The sequence below is a fragment of the Elgaria multicarinata genome, chromosome 10 (genome assembly GCF_023053635.1).
Source record: "Elgaria multicarinata webbii isolate HBS135686 ecotype San Diego chromosome 10, rElgMul1.1.pri, whole genome shotgun sequence".
In the NCBI taxonomy this organism is placed as follows: Eukaryota; Metazoa; Chordata; class Lepidosauria; order Squamata; family Anguidae; genus Elgaria; species Elgaria multicarinata.
The window spans coordinates 17,596,043-17,614,464 of NC_086180.1; the positions used below are offsets into that span (position 1 = coordinate 17,596,043).

The following is an 18,422-nucleotide window of genomic DNA, read 5'->3' on the forward strand; positions in this document are numbered from 1 at the left end:
TTTAACCACGATGGGGGGCGGGGAATGAGGATGAAAGGGGGTTGAGGGAATGAGCTCCTTAGAGGGAAGGGCAACAAATTTGAAGATAGGGGACATTGGGGTAGGGATGTGGGAAGTAGGGGTGTGCACGGACCCCCCACTCCGCTTCATTTTAAGATCCGCCATTTTCGGATCGGCCCGCTCCGCCCCGCCCCCACTCCGCCTGTGCCCACTCCGCTCCGCTCGGAGCTCCGGATCCGGATCGGAGCTCCGGTCCCCCCCCATAGGGGGGGTTACCGGGCCCTGCCGCCATCGCCGCCCATGCGGCGACAGCGGCAGAGCCCGGTAAGGAGGAGGGGGGCCTTACCTGCCTCCGTCCGTGGTCCGTCGCCATCTTCAATTGAGCCCGTGTTTCCCGCAAGTGCGGCCCAGACTTCCTGCTGGAACCACGGGCTCAATTGGAGACGCTGACGGACTGCGGACGGAGGCAGGTAAGGGAGAGGAGGGCGGGGGGGTTACCGCGCCCTGCCGCCATCGCCGCCCATGCGGCGACGGCGGCAGAGCCCGGTAAGGGACCAAGGGGGAGGGGGCCTTACCTGCCTCCGTCCGCGGTCCGTCACCGTCTTCAATTGAGCCCGTGGTTCCACCAGGAAGTCTGGGCCGCAAGTGCGGCCCAGACTTCCTGCTGGAACCACGGGCTCAATTGGAGACGCTGACGGACCACGGACGGAGGCAGGTAAGGGAGAGGAGGGTGGGGGGCGTTACCGGGCCCTGCTGCTGTCGCTGCATGGGCGACAGCGACAGCGGCAGGGCCCGGTAAACCCCACTTACCTTTCCGGCGGAGCTCCGGATCGAGGCGAAGGATCCGCCTTCACCTCGATCCTCTTCGCCATGCTCCGCCGGCCCCCCAATCCTCTTTGCCTCCGCCTTAAGGGCAGGCGAAGCCCCCCGCTCCGCTACTGCTTCTCCGGTCCGATTAGAAGCGGAGCACATCCCTAGTGGGAAGCATCCATCCAGGAGGTGGGTGGAGGTCAGTGAGCTTTCATCAGCTTGCCACCCCACACCCCAAAAATGCAATTAAGGATGGCTAGCTCAGAATTGTTGGGAGTTCTATCTAAACAGGTGCAGGATAGGGCCCTAAATCTTTAATTGCAATTTTTTCCCTTGAGGAGAGGAAAGAAGAGTCTCCCCTGGGTTTAAACTTTGCCTTCCCTGCAATCTCACTCCACCGCCGTGGAGTGTACTGTTTGGGGACTGGCTTTTACCACAACCAGTACCCAGAAAAGTATACAGAAAAATTGGTCCCTGGCTGAGGTGGCTCCTGGAGTTCTAACCAAGACTTCAGCCAAGGACCAGATGACGTCAGGGGACATTACATTATTATGGCCCAGGCATCATCAAGTCCATGCAAAGCCTGGTGGGGAGCCCCCACCACCACCAGAAGATGTCCCCCACCTCTGGTGCAGGATTTATTTTTAACACCAAAGAGCATTCAAACTTGAGATACTCCCCGTCTACATTCTGATGTGGTGGAATTCCAAGAAGACTGTAATGCATGCTTTTACCTGACATGTTGATTGGCTCTCCGTGGCTAGTGCTGATCAAGGATTTAGTGCACTAGTAGATTTTTTTTATAAGCCCTTTAATCTTGTTTAATTGACTCAATTTCTCCCAGCCTAAGCTCTTGGGGAATGATCTAGTTATAAATCCAGATGAATTAGAAAATAATCTGCATATGGATAGTGTAGACCACAATCAAGTTAGTTATGACTCAAGCCAAATCCTCACTTTCAGACGGCTTTTTCAAGTGGATGTCTCCATCATTGGCACAGTCTGTACTTAATAAGTAACTTAATTTACCCTGCAATTGATTATTGTGTCTCTAACCATTCCTGCCAAAAGCCAAGAACTTATGGGCTTTTTTGCAGCATAACTCAAAATAATCTTTCCCATGAAGCTGGACTATTTCAGATGTTAACTATGTGTGAAATACACTAACAGCATTATGTTAAATATGAGGAGAATCAATTGGGAGAGGATTCGGAGGGGCGGGAAAAAAAGCTTTAATACAACAACAGCTTGCAGAACAATCCCTAAGCACATCTATATGGAAAAGGCCCATTGCATTCAATGAGATTCAGGCCTTAACTAGACCTAAGGTTTATCCTGGGATCGTCCCGGGGTCATCCCTGCCTGCTCCCGGGATACCCTGTGTGTCATTTACATGTCCAGGGATGACCCCGGGACGATCCCGGGATAAACCTTAGGTCTAGTAAAATGTGCTAGGATATTGGCCTCATGAACTCCTCTTGGACTTCATTCTTCCTAAGGTGGCAGGCCTGTATCTGGGTTGTATATTTCAGATTGAAGGCGGGAGGAGGGTTCATGCGATAAAATGCTTCCTCCTCAAGAAATTACCACCAGCGTTTAAGAAACATCTGCTTTCTCACATGCAACAATTTAGGGTTGTTTAGTGCAGTGTGGTGGCTGTTCCAAGAGTGGTTGTGAATCTCAAACAAGAACACAAATAGGAGAATTAGCTGGATGGAGGAAGAAAGCTAGAACTAGCCACTACTACTTTACTGCCTCTGTTTCCCCAACCAGGGGTAGAAATGGGTGAATTGACCCATGCCTGCCTCATGCCTGACCCTGTTTGGCATATGGGGCACCCAGTGAGTGGCAACTGGCCACCCAGCCCCTCAGCAAGCTGCCATTTCCCCACAAAATGGGGGCTCATGTTTTTCTGTAAATTTAATGTTGTGCACTGACAGCCATAAAGGGGCCATCTTCAGAAGATTACAGTAAGGGTGACCATATGGAAAGGAGGACAGGGCTCCTGCAGCTTTAACGGTTGTATTGAAAAGGGAATCTCAGCAGGTGTCATTTGTATGCATGCAGCACCTGGTAAAATTCCCTCTTCATCACAATGCTTAAAGCTGCAGGAGCCCAGCCCTCTTGACCAGATACCTTTTTTTGTATCTGGTCACTCTAGCACAGCTCCTGCAGCTTTTACTGTTGTGATGAATAGGGAATTTCACCAGGTGCTGCATACATACAAATGATACCTGCTGAGATTCCCTTTTCAACACAACTGTTAAAAATACTGGAGCCCTGTCCTGCTTTCAATATGGTCACACTACATGTTCTAGTAATTGTGTGGGTGTAGCTGAGGCTGCATATTTTCCTTACTGTCATGTAAGGAAAATGTCCTCCCTTCCATATGGTCACCCTAGGTATCTGGACTAGGGGTGTGCACGGACCCCCCGCTCCGCTTCACTTGCAGATCCGCCATTTTCCGGATCGGGCCGCTCCGCCCCACCCCCGCTCCGCCCACTTCCGCTCCACTCCGCCCGGAGCTCCGGATCCGGATCCGGAGCTCCGTTTCCCCCCCCCCATAGGCTTGCATTGAAAGCTAAAAAAGTAAACAACTTTTTTTCTGTTCAAGTTAGAAACCTCATGTTTGGCACCATGACACCTCATGGGGATATACACATGCACGCCAAGTTTCAAAGCAATCCCATCATCCCCTGATTTTTGGCTAATTTTTGAAAATCGGGCACCCCACACACAACATCCCTGCGAGGTGGGCAGGGGAGGAGGGAGGGAAGGCAGGCAGGCATGCAGCTGGCATTTCTGGGGGCATAAGGAAGTGAGCCAAGGATAAGCCAGTAATGCATATAAAATGGAATCAATCAATCAATAAACAAAGGAGGGGTGGAATTAAAAGCAGCAGTGTTGCTCAATAAACAGCAAGAAGAATTTTTTTAAAAAGGCTATATCTGTCTTTTACCAGCAATAGGGGGACGTGCCCGGGGGAGGGGGAAGTAGCTGCCAGTTCAAGACACTGACAGCCACCAACAGCTCTGAGAAGAAGTAAAACGCTCACTTCGACTCATAACAGGCATTGCTCCACCACTGAAAAGTGACCATTCACTTCAACTCATGATAGGCATTGCTCCACCGTTTTACTCTCTTTGGAAGGCTCTAATGGCCTTCCAGTGCAGGAGAGAGTGGGGGCACGTCCACGATGAGATGCCCTAGGGGAGCTCATCCCCTTGCACCACATCTATTCAGTTGTTCACCAAGGTTAGGGTGGGGAGCAGTGCTGTGTTTCTATCTCTTATTCTTGGCTTAGTATATGATTTCAGGTTGTGTTTGTGCATTTGGTGGGGCTACTGTGTTAAAAAACACGGGGAAAAGCCCGTTCAGATGAAGAAAGAGAAGTTTCCCAGAATCCCAAGTTACCTGTTTTGCCTATGCCCTCCTCCAACTTTGGGATCATCATGACCGGGAGCTGACTCTGCCCCTCAGCCCTTTGAAAAAGGTATTTTTCCTGCCGATTTTTTAAAAACTTCTAGCCCGCGACCCGTACGATGCAGAAAGTTGAGAGTGGTCTCAAAATGACCCCCATCCACGACTCTCTGTGCACAAGAATTTTCAGAATGATAACTTAAACCCCCCCCCAGTTATCCCCGATTCTTTCCCTCAATGCAATCCTATGGGCGAAAAGCCGAAAACGCCGTTTGAGCCGCGCGGTTGACCCGATTTTCACAAAAATATAGCCCGCGACCCGTACGATGCAGAAAGTTGAGAGTGGTCTCAAAATGACCCCCATTCACGACTCTCTGTGCACAAGAATTTTCAGAATGATAGCTTAACCCCCCCCCAGTTATCCCCGATTCTTTCCCTCAATGCAATCCTATGGGCGAAAAGCCGAAAACGCCGTTTGAGCCGCGCGGTTGACCCGATTTTCACAAAAATATAGCACGCGACCCACACAACGCAGAGAGGTGAGAGTGGTCTCAAAATGACCCCCATCCACGACTCTCTGTGCACAAGAATTTTCAGAATGATAGCTTCAAAAACAACGTAGTTATGCGCGATTATTTGCCGCAATGCAATCCTATGGCGAAATGTTTTCAAGATGGCGACCGGAGCGCTCCGCCTGAACTAGGAGCTCCGAAAATGGGCGCTTCTCTTCGCCTTGCTTCTAGGGGGTCCGCGGTCCGCTCCTACTCCGCCTCTGGGTAAGGCGGAGCAGGCCAATCCGCTACTGCTTCTACGCTCCTAATCGGAGCGGAGCACATCCCTAATCTGGACACACCTGTGAAGTGCTAGGTTGCAGCCAACTACCATTTTTTTATTTTTCTAAGAATGCGTCTAGGGCCCAGAAGTATTCTTGCTAATAAAGATGACAGTGGTGGATGGTATGTCACTTTGCAGAATGCCAGCCTCCCAGTTTTTTTAAAAAAATATTAACATTTTTTTTAAAAAAAAATAGAATAAAAATTGAAGGGGCATTGCCAAGAGAGGTGTCCATGAGGACATGAGTGGTGATAGCTGCCATGTTGGAGTCCCAAGGAATCTGGAGTTCTGTTCCATTCTCAACTTTACCCCCAAAGTGGACTTTTACCCTTTAATGATCTTCCTTTTCTACTCCTTTCTGCCTCAGCCTCCACATTAGTTGTTTATGACTTGTTATATCCTGTGCATGTCGGCTGTGGCAGCTCAGTATTTTTTAATAATATTTGCTTTCAGCACAAAACGTACAGTGGAAATGGAAGTTTTCAAGGTACAGAGAGGAATTGAATCTTCTTTTATTTTTTATTTTTTTTAATTTTTTTTCACCTTTTCTTTTCTTTCTTTAAAGAAAAGCTTTTGTAGATGTGAGAAGAGGATACCATGGTAAGGACATTTCTCCTGTGCTCCTCAGTTGCCATGAGCAACTGTGATGCAAGCAAACAAAGGGAATAGAAGATCCAGTGGTGATTAATTTGTGACTGATGGTAAAAAGCAGAAGGCAAAACAATGCATATAGAATATATTTTTTAAAATCATGGAACTGTTAATTAATGGTTGAGTAATGTCACTAATGCAGTTGTAATAGCTGACACTTAAGTACTAGAGCTTGATAAATATATTGGTTTATTAGGCTGGCTGTCTAATCAGATCAAAATACTGTATGCACATACGTGTGTGTGTGTGTGTGTGAGAGAGAGAGAGAGAGAGAGAGAGAGATTGAAATTGTTGTGGAATGATGCTGTAATTAGCCATACTGCTCCCCCAACTCACTTTAGGGATCCTTGATGATTTGGACTGAAGGGGATTGTGAGAGTGACCAGGTGTCCTACTTTACAGAGGACAGTCTGCTGTTTTGGAGATCTGGCACACGGCCGCCTTCTCTTTGAGAAGGTGCCAAGTGTACATCTGGTTTAAAATCAAAGAAGCAGAAGGGGAGAAAGTAGGGGGCACCAACAGTTAGCACCTGAGCCATAGGGATAGAAATCAGTGGCCGTGAAGTTGCCAATCAACCGCTAGCGCCTGGAAAGGAAGGCTGAGCAGAAACACAGGTCACATGGTTGATCTTTTCCACTATGGTGAGATGTATTGTATTGGCTACTAGTTCTGATGGCTATGCGCTAGCTCTAGTATCACAGGCAGAGGTAGCACACATTTTTCTCCCTCTCTCAAAATACTAGAACCCAATGGGAGTGACCCCATGAAGCTGATTGGTGGGAGATTCAGGACAAATAAAAGGAAGGACTTTTTCACACAGTGCATAATTGAACTATGGAATTCACTACCACAAGATGTCATGATGGCCACCAATTCGGATGGCTTTAAAAGGGGCTTGGATAAATTCCTGGAGGAGAAGGCTATCAATGGCTACTAGCCCTGATGGTTATGTGCTACCTCCAGTATCCAAGGCAGTAAGCCTGTGTGCACCAGTTGCTGGGGAACATGGGTGGGAGGGTGCTGTTGCATCATGTCAAACCAAGATGGCAGACAAGCCAGATGCTTTTGGGAAACCCACAAGCAGGACACCCTACTGCCCATGTTCCCCGTCCAATTGGTGTACATAGGCATACTGCCTCTGATGGCATATAGCCATCTGGACTAGTAGTCATGAATTGCTAGTAGCCAACAATAGAAGACTGTTCTTTGTAAAATGGGGCACATGACCACCATAAATAGACACCTTCTTCAGCTTCCAGCACCCCTCTAGAGGGCTAAGTATCCTATTTTAAGAAACTGTTCCTTAACCCCTGCCTTAAAGATGGGAAGGAAATGACACTGCGTACCATATCACCAAATCTGACAGTAGGAAAAGATCAAGCAATCAGATATGACAAAAACAGATAATGGAATTGGGAAAGCATTGGAGAGAGGGTTGCATTTTAAGCACAGCTCAATAACTGTGGGAATATATTTGCAACATCGCTGAGGGCCAAAAAGGGCCTGCTTTAAGAAGCTGGAGGCTGACTGCTTTAGCCTGTTCAATTAATTTCAATTACTGCCTCAAGGCATAACAATGTGAATCAATATGACATGTCCCCTGACTGCCCTCACCTGCACAGCAGACTCACCCCTCTGAGGCTGAAATGGAACAAACTGGGGGAAGGAAGGCATGAATGCACTGGGTGGGAGGGAGGCAGTGGGGTGTCTGAGCTGTAAAAAAGAATCCTGGGTGAGAGAAAGAACTAGATTTAAGTAATTAGGTGTCGGGATACTGCGAACAGAGAAATATTTCATCCAGGCCATGAAATGCATCTTCTGAAACTAGGGCTGCTGGGGTCTGCCAGGTTGCTCAGTGTTCAATGGAACGATGAGGCTATTAATGATGTCAAAATGAGATTCTGTATTCTGCATGCCCCAGGGCTGCAGGTGGCAGAGAAAATACGAGTCTCAGATCGATCTGCTGGGAACAAGATGGATAGTCAGCTTCATTCTCAGCTGTATTTACAGCGAAGCATAATGGCTGCATAGTCATATTCTGCATTCTGTCAACCTATAAAAGTTCTAAACATCGGCCCTTTCTGTACCTAATGTAGTCTCTTTCACTATGTTCCCTTGCAATGTCTGTAGTCCCATGCAGACATCATTTTTAATCATGCTTTATTTTCTTTAATCGTGGTTGAGTCTGCTTTGTCTACCAAAACTATTAAGGACTGGGCACAAACCAGGATGTGGAACCATGGTTTGAAGTGGGTTTGCAAGCCCTGGTTTGTGTTAACCTTGTTTAAGTCTTGCACCTGCACTAAACAAAGCATGTCTGCATTGAGCAAAAACGAGGTTAATATGATTTCCTCACCTCTCATCAGAAGATAGCAAGCAGATACCACTGATATCTGCCTTTGTACAAGCTCTGGCAGCAAGGCTTACTGTAGATCACCAAAACCAGGGTTAAGGCAACAGACAATGGTTAGTTCATACAGTGCTTAGTGCTGTCTGCACCAGATGTGCAGTGTGTCAAGTGTGCTTGAGGCACAGAGAGAGGGGCGCTTGGTTTGTTAGCTATTCCATAACTGTGAAACCCCTCTTTAAGGAATTACTCTAACCCTAACCCTGGAAAGTCTCCCCTTCCCCACTTACCTGGTGCCTCTGCCATCCACCGCCACCGCTGCCCTTGTGTCTGGCAGTGGTGGATGGTGGAGGCAGGTAAGCTCCCCTCCCCCTTCTCCACTTACCTGCTGCCTCTGCCGTGACAGAGGCAGCAGGTAAGGGAGCTGCCGAGGGCCAGTTCCAAAATGCCGAGGTGGCCCAAAGCTTCGGAGACAATTGGCTTCGGCTTTGGGCCACTTTGGGCTTCGCCAGAACCACCTCGGCTCAGATTCAGGCCCTCAGTCCAAGGCAGAGCACAGCTGTAATGCACACATTTTCATGCAACACCCCCCCCCAAAAAAAACCACACGAAAACCAAAGATTGTAATTTGATATGGACATGAGACAGAATGAGCTTTGAGGTAGAATTTGGAGAACTTTGAAAAACTTGAGGTTTGCAGTTATGCACTTCTGTAGGATTGGCATGGTATTGAACAGTTTTGACCTGGGTTAGAGTTTGGGATGCTGGAGGCATTTGAGACAGACTAAAATGTGTTTAGAGTTCTAAGAATCCAACCTGCGGAATCCGCTGCAGACTTCTGGATTTCTTTTTATTTCTTTGTTTTTGTTTTTTTACTTTCCTGAAATTTATGCAAATTAAGTTGCAGGAAAATAAGCAAGTTTCTGTTGAGACATACGCCATGCTGGGAAATATATATGGGGAAAAGTGCAATGGAATATGCTAAAAATACATTGTGTGATGTACTAACATAAATGATGCAAACTTCCTTACGGGATTATTTACGTATTTTTCTGCATAACAGAAAATAATTCATCTGTTAACAGACGCTGGAACGAGCAACACTGCACAATGCATGAAACACACATGGGCGTCACAAAATCCATCATGGAATTCATCATGGAATTTAATCAGCTCATTGTTTTTATCTAAAAGTCTCATCCTGTCTTCCATTTTAACCTTTTGTATTTTAGGGTACCATATGTTTGCCTGGAAATCGAGTGCTTGAGCATCCGTGCAATGACGAAAGTCCAGGGAAGTTCCTCTTTGAAGTGATTCCAGGTAGGTTATTTTATTCACTATAAATCTGATTTGGTCTTGTACGGACTGACGAATGGCCAGTTTTATTCAGCCTTAACAGATACTGAAGATGACTAATGATTTAATTTATGAAAAAGAATCAGGGGGATCAGGGGGGTCTTGTTGTTGCTTATGATAAAGCTTAGTTACGGATTTTATTTTCTTAAATAAAAAAAACGGTTTTAAAAAGAAGATCATGTGTTTTTGTTCATTTGCTGCTCACATGGTGCAGGGATTTCTAGGCTCTTGGCATGAAAAGTAGTGGAACGCTTGAAGGGATTGATGTGTTAACAATAACAAGGGAAGCTAGCAGTTGGTAATAGCCCAATGATTTAGCTGTAAGGTTGTTGTGCTGTGAATAAAGCAGGCAGGAGGATTTGAATCGGGAGGCTTGGATTAAACAGTTCCTAAGAGTTGGCATGCTGGAGGCAAATAGCTAGGTCATGGGAATGTGGGGAGGTGAATTAAAACACACCTGGATGGTACCAGTTTGGGAAAGGCTGAACTAGGTATTCAACTGGGAAGCAGGTGAGATGTCAAGCTTATAAATTACACATGCAGGGATGATCTGTCTGACAACAGCTGCATTTGTATCTGAGCGACAAATTTCTCATACCGAAGCAGGCCTGAGTCAGAAACTTTCTAGGCTACATAGCACCCTCTTAGCTAGGAATGTTGGGAGCCCCCGACTGGTCACGATTTGCATAATTTGCACAAATTGCAGTCGACATTTGTGCAAATTACGCAAATTGTGTCTGCAATTTGTGCAAATGTCTATTTACATAAATGTTTTTTAAAAAAACACCTGAAAAGTTCCCAGATTTCCAGGAAACAAATGTATTAGCTCACAAATGCAAGCCGAGTCAGGGTGCCATGGAAATCTGGTGATCCCAAAAAGGGCTGGTCTTCCCCATGATGAACATCCATGGAATAGAAACAAATTTCTCAAATTTCCCTAGAATCTGGGGAAGCTCCCTCTTTTGGCCAGCTCTCAGAGATGGTGCAGGGAGAGAGGTCCTTACATTGGACTTCCCTAGTTTGCCATTTGAGACCCCCAGTACCTTACATGGGCAGGATTGAAATGGCTGCAGGGCTAAAGATCAGGCTCCCAGCCAGCCAGAACACCTGGATGTCCCACACCTGTTCTTTAGGTATGCCTGCTGCAAGGCTGCGTTTTTGTTACAAAGGCTGGCTTTACGCTTATGATTTTTATAAATGACCCTCTCCTGTTGTTGGCACTCTTGCACTATTGATGGAGAAAGGCAAAGGCATGTAAATACTGGAAGAATAGAATAGGACTGGTAGTAAAGGAAATCTTTCCTATTCATCTGGAACGGTTCAGAGTGTGCTCTAAATTTGAGGCATGTGCGCACGCACGCACACACACACACACACACACACACGCAATAAGGAATGGATCAATTTACACACACTCCTTTCCATTCTGGGTTCATTCCCCCAAACATACACTCATCCATTTAATTTATTTAATTTATTATATTTCTACATTGCTCAATAGACAAAACATCTTGGGCACCCTAACATATAACATGACAAAATACAATATCAAACCTTTTAACAAACAAAAAATAAAACAGTTTGAAACAGCTCAAATCAATTAACAATAAGCTTCAGAACCCAATAAAAAAGTCAAACATTAAAAATCCCCGTTGTAGGGCACAGGCATAGCTTGGTAGTGTCTCCTACAGCAGTGTAGACTGGTGGCTTTGATTCTGATGGGGCTGTGATTCCATTCTGGGTTTCTGCCACAACCAGCCAGAACTCAAAAGGAGCTATCCAAAGTGCTGAGTTCAATCGGAGGATAGGGTTCAGCAACTTGGATAGTTCTGGCTGTAACCCAGAATGGAATTACAACCCTACCAATATTGGAGCCACCATCTTCCATTGTCTGACATTTTGGAAGTAAACAGAACTCCTTCTACACTCCAGATTAGAGGCAATGACACAACCAGGGGAGCAACGGTGTGCTGATGGCCAACAGCTGGCTCTCTAGCGTTTCCTGCAGACTTAGCACAATGGAGATATATGTATGTATTTATTATATTTATATTCCATCTTTTTCCCCCTCTTGCAAGGAACCCAAAGCAGCTTTCATAGCTTTCCTCATTTCCATGCTATCCTCACAACAACCTTGTGAAGTAGGTTAGGCTGAGAGTCAGGGTCTGGCCAAAGTCACCCAGTGAGCTCCATGGCCAAGCGGGGACCAGAATACGCATCTTCCAAGTCCCAGTCCAACACTCAAACCAGTACACCCCACTGGCTCTCAATTTGTCCAATGGCAGAATCAGCCATGGCCCATAATATCATACATCAGGGAAAGAAGACTGAATTCTTTTCAAAGAGTCTAGCTGGAAGGTGTTGCTTAAGACAGGTACTAATTCAGGGACTTCCTGAACTAGGCCAAACGAGAGAGCATTCTATCATTTGAATAGTACTCTCTGTCCTTATCTCATGGGAGAAATCTGACTTCTATGGTATTTAAACCCACCCACCAACACTATCTAGATGCTGAGTTGTTTGTGCATAAAATTTTGGCCAAAATATCAAAACCTAAACCCAACCAATTGAAGGAACTTTCTTCCCCCTTGTTTAAAAGGCATGAAATTCCAGGCTTGAAAACATTTTTTTGTAAAACAATACCGACAAATGTAGGCTGGCCAACGGTGGAATCCGTGGCTAAATGTTAATTGATGCAGCTGAAGGACTGAGTGGTTAGTAAGTCAGATGCATTTGATTATTATTTCCCTGGAGAACATTTGGGGGAACGTCTAAAGTGTATCCAGTTTTCCTTATTCAGCTTCCTCTACCCTCATCTATCTTGGCATATGATTAGAGAACTTTCTATATGGGAACCGTATTCCAGATTGCACTGCTTTGAACTATTGATAGAGGCAATGTTTTTTATGGCTTCAATGCTGATTATCAGTGTTTTTAACTGAGCGTGATGTAGAAGCATAGGGTGAAATCCAACAGGGCTAGATCTACACTACCGCCTTATAGCAATATTGAAGTTGATACCTGTTGGAAATGCATGAAATGATATCACATTGTATGCTTCTCTGCCACCCTCCCCACTCCACTTCATCAGTTGTTGTTCTTCTGGAACAAGGAAAATACATGATGACATGATGACATTTAATATGTTTCTATTAACATCTATTACGGGAAAGAAGAACTCAATATGGAGTTGGCATTTTTAGCAGCAGCCCTGTGATCTGCATTGTAAGAATATATAAAAACATAAGAAGAGCCCTGCTGGATCAGACCAAGGGTACATCTAGTCCAGCATTCTGTTCACACAGTGGCCAGTCAGCTGCCCACAGGAAACACATAAGCAGGACATGAGTCCAACAACACCCTATCACTCAAGTCCCCCAGCAAATGGTTTACATAGGGAAGGGTACCTTCTGAATGAGCCATCTGTCTTTTTGTTGTACATACACATACTGATACTAGAGATAGCACATAGCCATCAGAACTAGTAGCTGTTGATAGCTTCGTCTTCCATGAAGTTGTCCAACCCCAGCTTAAAGCCATCCAAAGTGGCGTTCACTACAACTTGTGAAAGTGAATTCCATAGTTTGACTATGCTCTGTGTGAACAAATACTTCCTTTGATCAGTCCAGAATCTCCCACCAAGCTTCTTGGGATGACCCAGGCTGGGGTTGAGAATTATGAGACGGGGAGAAAAAAATCTCTCCCTATCTACATTCTTCACACCATGCATAATTTTGCATTACATGTGCCATTCTGTGCCCACCATTTCTTTGTGCCCATCCATCACCCATTTAGGGTTGGGGTGAAAATTATGATGGCAATAAGGCCTGAGAAGCATACAAATGAGTAATCTGAACTAGAAAACACTGGCTTTGTGATGCATTTTATCCAGTGACCTCTGAAGAAGAGCTCCTTAGGCCTTAGCTAGACCTAAGGTTTATCCCGGGATTGTCCCGGGTCATCCCTGTTCATGTAAATGACACACAGGATATCCCGGGAGCAGGCAGGGACGATCCCGGGATAAACCTTAGGTCTAGCTAAGGCCCTTATCATGCCCTCTGCTCTCCCAAAGTTAATTGGATCTAGGTTTACAGCACTTTTAGCTCCTTCACAGCCTCCATTCTGGCTTACATATTAAGGTGGCCTTTCTCTTGTGCCCGTCGTGCTCACTGTGTAACTTTCTTTACTTGCTACTGCAAAGTCTGGTGTGTGTGACTTACAGCAGAGTTGCTTTACATAGAGGACGTGATTAGTATCAACTTGCTTTATTAGCGCTTTTATACACATCATCAGAGAAGGCTTAACTACAAGCACCCACTAAAAACGGATGTGTGAGTGTAAATAAGTGAAGGCATGTGATATGGTTACTTGCTTCCTCTCTGGAGAGAGCCAAATGGTGTTTGTTGCAAAGGCAGAGGAAGAAGTAAGAGGATGGGGAGTGAACAGGAAATAATAAAGCTTCAGGGCATTCTCTATTGCCCCCTAGTGTCTGGAAGCATGCGGAGTTGTTCCTATTATCCAGCACTTGGGAGTAATGAATTTGTATCGGGCCTGAAATCCACTTATGGGTTTAATGTCTGTGCTGAAAGCAATACTGTCCATACTTCCTTCTATCAATGGAATGCTGTTTCTATTCAATTTCCATCTCATAGAAGCTTCAGCCCTTTTATCCAGAATTGAAATGATCATGGCAGCCACTTCACCATCTCTTTCTCTCTCACACACACTGTGAGGTTTTGCAGTGGCAAGCCTGTGCATCAATCAATATCACCCCCATTTCTGTTAGTGCAAAACCTCTTAGGTATGTAATCCATAAATGAATCTTGTCTTTTGTTTTGGTACAGTAGCTGAGCTTATTTCAGTAGCTGAGCTTATTTCAGATAATACTGACAAATATAAAGTACTCACATCCAGCCTAAATACTTGTATTTCACCTAGCATGCATTCAGCTTTGCTTCTTATCCATTGCTTATATAAGCAATGGAGCTTATATAGGTAGCATTGGTAGCATTTTGCAAGCAGGAAATGCTGACATAGAAAACAATATGTGTCACATAACTTCTCAAACCAATATTGAGTTTTACTGCTTTTCCCTAGACTGCTTTTCCATTGACTGAGAGAGAGGGAAATCGGCCAATCTTCCCAAATTTGTTACCTTTGAAAGACATAATTACTAGCTACTCTTAGCTCTAGAAATCTGGACAGATTGTTTAAGGTTAAGCATGGATTTAGGGTTTAAAAATCAGCTGAATAAATATGAAAAAATGTGCAACAATCTGATTCAGAAAAAGGACGTACAAAATGTGTCCTGTAATTTCCACATTCCTGTGCACTGACTTCACAAGTTCAGGACACTTATCTGCAAATGCAGATGTGATCCTCATAATACAAATCAGAATAATGGTTGCACGTCACATGTATATGGTTCTGTACTGCCTGTCATGTAAAACGTATCCAAGTGGTGTGTAGCAATAAAACCATAATATAAATATACAATATAACTAAAATTACTAAAACATAATCAACGGCCATCAAAGTGGTGGGAGTGTCAAAATGGCAGGCATCACACACAAACCATAATAGTTTGCTATCTGACAACACTTATATATGGCTTCACATCTGGAGAAGAAAATCATCACCAATTCACTGCAGCCATTTCCATATTTTCTGCCAGTGATGGAAGCTCAAATCAAATTAATTCAATGGACGGCCTCTCATTACTAATATGTATGGTAATGTATATGGCATATAGCCCCTAATTGATCTAAGTGGTGTAATGTTTGTCCATGACACCTACATGCTAACATTTCCATACAATGTGCTACTAACATTGGACAACCGTGGAGAGATGTTGTTTCTAAAAGTTTTATAGTACTGTATACTACTTATCTGGATAGAGGTTTTGCAGTGCTATCCTTTCCAATTATAATAATTCCCATCTTCTTTCATTGGTTTTGTTCTTCATCAAGAGAAAAAAAACAAAACCAGCAACACGTACAGTATATACAAAGACATCTATTCATTGCTATGGTATTACACACTCCCTCCACCTACAATTCCGACAACCTTGACTTGCAAATATATTGGGTGGGAGCAGTCTTTGTGTTTGATATTTCATGGCCTCCTTTAAAGGGTCTCCCCTTTTTTGGCATGCAGAATCAATACAACACTGAACACCATTATGTTCATTTTTCTTTTAAGTAGAAGAGGAGACGAAAAGCTGCCACGTGTTTGACAGGTTTTTGGAGGCATTTTTGACAGTGCCCCCAAATCGCCCCACTTTTCAGTGAGCATTACAACCACCACCATCCTCACCCTTAAAATCCAAGCTGGAGAAGAACTCTGCTCATTCCTCCACTCTTCTGCAAGCCTCAACATCTCCTCCTTCCATCCCACCCACCCACTTATCTTGCAGCTGCCCCCCCCCACTCGCCCTTCTGTCTTCTAGTACTGCTAAAACCATACAGGAAATGCAAGGAGCACTGGGAAAACTGCCATTTCCCAGGCCTCCTTCTGCTTGGATTGCTGGTGCGCTATTGCCAGGTGGGGATCAGAAGAAAGTCATAAGAACACAAGAAGAGCCATGCTGGATCAGACCAAGGGTCCATTTAGTCCAGCACTCTGTTCACACAGTGGCCAACCAGCCATTGGCCAGGGAATAGTCCGTTCTTCCTGTCACCACTTTTGAACCTGGGAGGGGAACCTTCCAACTACTTTGTAGTATAGCAGGGGCATCTATTGTTCAATGGGGAAGAGAAGAACCTAAATCCCACTTGGTATTAGGGTGGTCGCAAGGCTTCCAGGCATGGTTAAATTCAAATTGCAAATTATTTGCATTTAAAAAACCCACACCCACAGATTGAGCATTATAGTGCAATGTATTGTAACGGCTGAGCACTGGAACTTGCATTTCCTTCGCCTGATAATTCCTCAGCATGCATACAATTAAGGATGTGTTTTCCTTTATCATTCCAAAGGCAACTGGGGACAATTTTATATCTATATGTCAAATCTGTGGGCAGCTTCAAAAACATTCTTCTTGTTGTTGTTTCTTTGTTGGCGATACATTTAAATTATTCTGAGAATGCAAGTGGGAGTTGGTTGCTGTATGGTATTTGAATTCTGTGTCTAGGGGTGAAAAAGAGAAAGCAGGAGGCGGGTGGAGATTTGTATGGCCATTCTCTTCCATTGAAATATGTATCCCAAGTTGAATTGTATTTTCATTTTAAAGTATTTTGAATTATTTCTGTGTATTTCTCCCTGACACCCATCTAAAGAATATCGGAAGAGCCATGATGAATCAGACAGAGGGCATGTCTACACCTCTTGGCGTCCTGGGAGGGAGGGGAGAGGATCTCGCAATATTGTGCTCACGAGATCCTCCCCTAAGTCCACATGCATGCGCGACATCGCAGGAGAAGGAGGGATGTCGTGCCCACCATTTTCCTTCTTTCTTTTCTTTTCTTTTTAACAGAGATGAGAACACTTGTGCTCCAACAAAAATGTAAGTTAACAAAAATCCCACTCCTGCTCCCCTCCCAATGTCCCTGGATTCCCCCTGTCCCAGCTCCTTCCCTATGCTGACCCCCACTACTCAAGCGGAAGAGGGAAGAAGCTGGGGCGGGCGCCCACATCACCCACAGTCCTCAGGATCATCTCGAGACCACAGGAAAAACTGGGCTAAAAGAGTTCCCAGATATCCAAGGGTAATGGAGGGATCCCCTATGCATCATGTGGATGCACAGGGATGATCCAGGGATGATCCCTGGAATAAAGACTGGTGTAGACATGCCCCAAGGGTCCATCTAGTCCAGCATTCTTTTCACACAGTGGCCAAGCAGCTGCTTGTGTGAATCCCACAAGTAGGATATGAGTGCAACATGTTCTTGGCCAAGCATCTGTCAGGGATGCTTTAGGGTGGATTCCTGCATTGAGCAGGGGGTTGGACTCGATGGCCTTGTAGGCCCCTTCCAACTCTGCTATTCTATGATTCTATGATTCTAAACCCACTCCCCCACACTTACCTGCTTCCATCACAGTCCAGGCCATGGCCTGCTTCTGCCCTGAGGCCTGGGCCTCAGTTGAAGCTGCCGCCCAGACCATGATGGAGCCAGTTAAGCCCCCTTCCCCTTAACTATCTCCGCTGCTTCATGGACTGTAGCAGCAGAGCCAGGTAAGCCCCCCTCTCCCTTCCCCACTTACCTGGCTCTGCCGCCAGCACTGCACGGACCACGTCGGCGGTAGACGGGGGAGCCAGGTAAGCTCCTCTCCCCCACTTTCCCGGGTCCGGAGCTTCGGAATGGTTTGAATCGCTTCGGACCATTCCGAACCACTCCGAACCAATCCGCACCTCCCCTGATCCATTCTGGAACTAGGCGTCGGAGGTGTGGATCGGCCCACTCCGCTTTGGATTCGCGGATCCGAAACGGAGCGAAGTACACCCCTAATATTTGTTGGCTTTCTGGCACCACAGTCTTTGTTGGCCCCTGTCCTAAACCAAAGGGCCCTGCTGCATCATGAGCCCAGCCAAATCAAGAAGAGAAATGTTGAATTCTCATTTGAACCAGAAGAATGTTAAGAGGCCAGTTTGATGCCTAAGGCCACATAGTAAGTCATAGAATCATGGAATCATAGAATAGTAGAGTTGGAAGCGGCCTATAAGGTCATCGAGTCTAACCCCCTGCTCAAATCCCACTGAACTCACTGGGATTTCTTCTGAGAAAACATGCATAGGATCTGGATGCCAGCCCCATTCATTTCAGGGAGATTGAAATCCTAACCCTAACCCTAATCCACACCAAGCAGGATATAGTAGTGTGAAAGTGGTATGAAAGCAGTATATAAAAGGCAAGAGCCACCCCAAGCAGGATATAGCAGTATGAAAGCGGTATATGGTATGTGTCAATGGGCCCCAACAGTTGTCAGTGCACGTCAATACCGCGATTAAGCAGTCGTGTGGCTCCTGCCCTTTATATACCGCTTTCATAGTGGAATATCCTGCTTG

The 18,422-nt window shown here is 45.5% G+C and overlaps 1 protein-coding gene across 2 annotated transcripts in view; it reads left to right on the plus strand.

Annotated features, from left to right (window-relative positions):
* The window catches only part of ARHGAP24 (Rho GTPase activating protein 24), a 412,693-nt gene that overhangs the window by 139,760 nt on the left and 254,511 nt on the right, over positions 1-18,422 (plus strand). For both annotated transcript variants that reach the window (XM_063136191.1, XM_063136188.1), the window contains exon 3: positions 9,295-9,382. In XM_063136191.1, the coding sequence (XP_062992261.1) occupies positions 9,295-9,382 (88 nt within the window). The remainder of the gene's footprint in view (positions 1-9,294; positions 9,383-18,422) is intronic.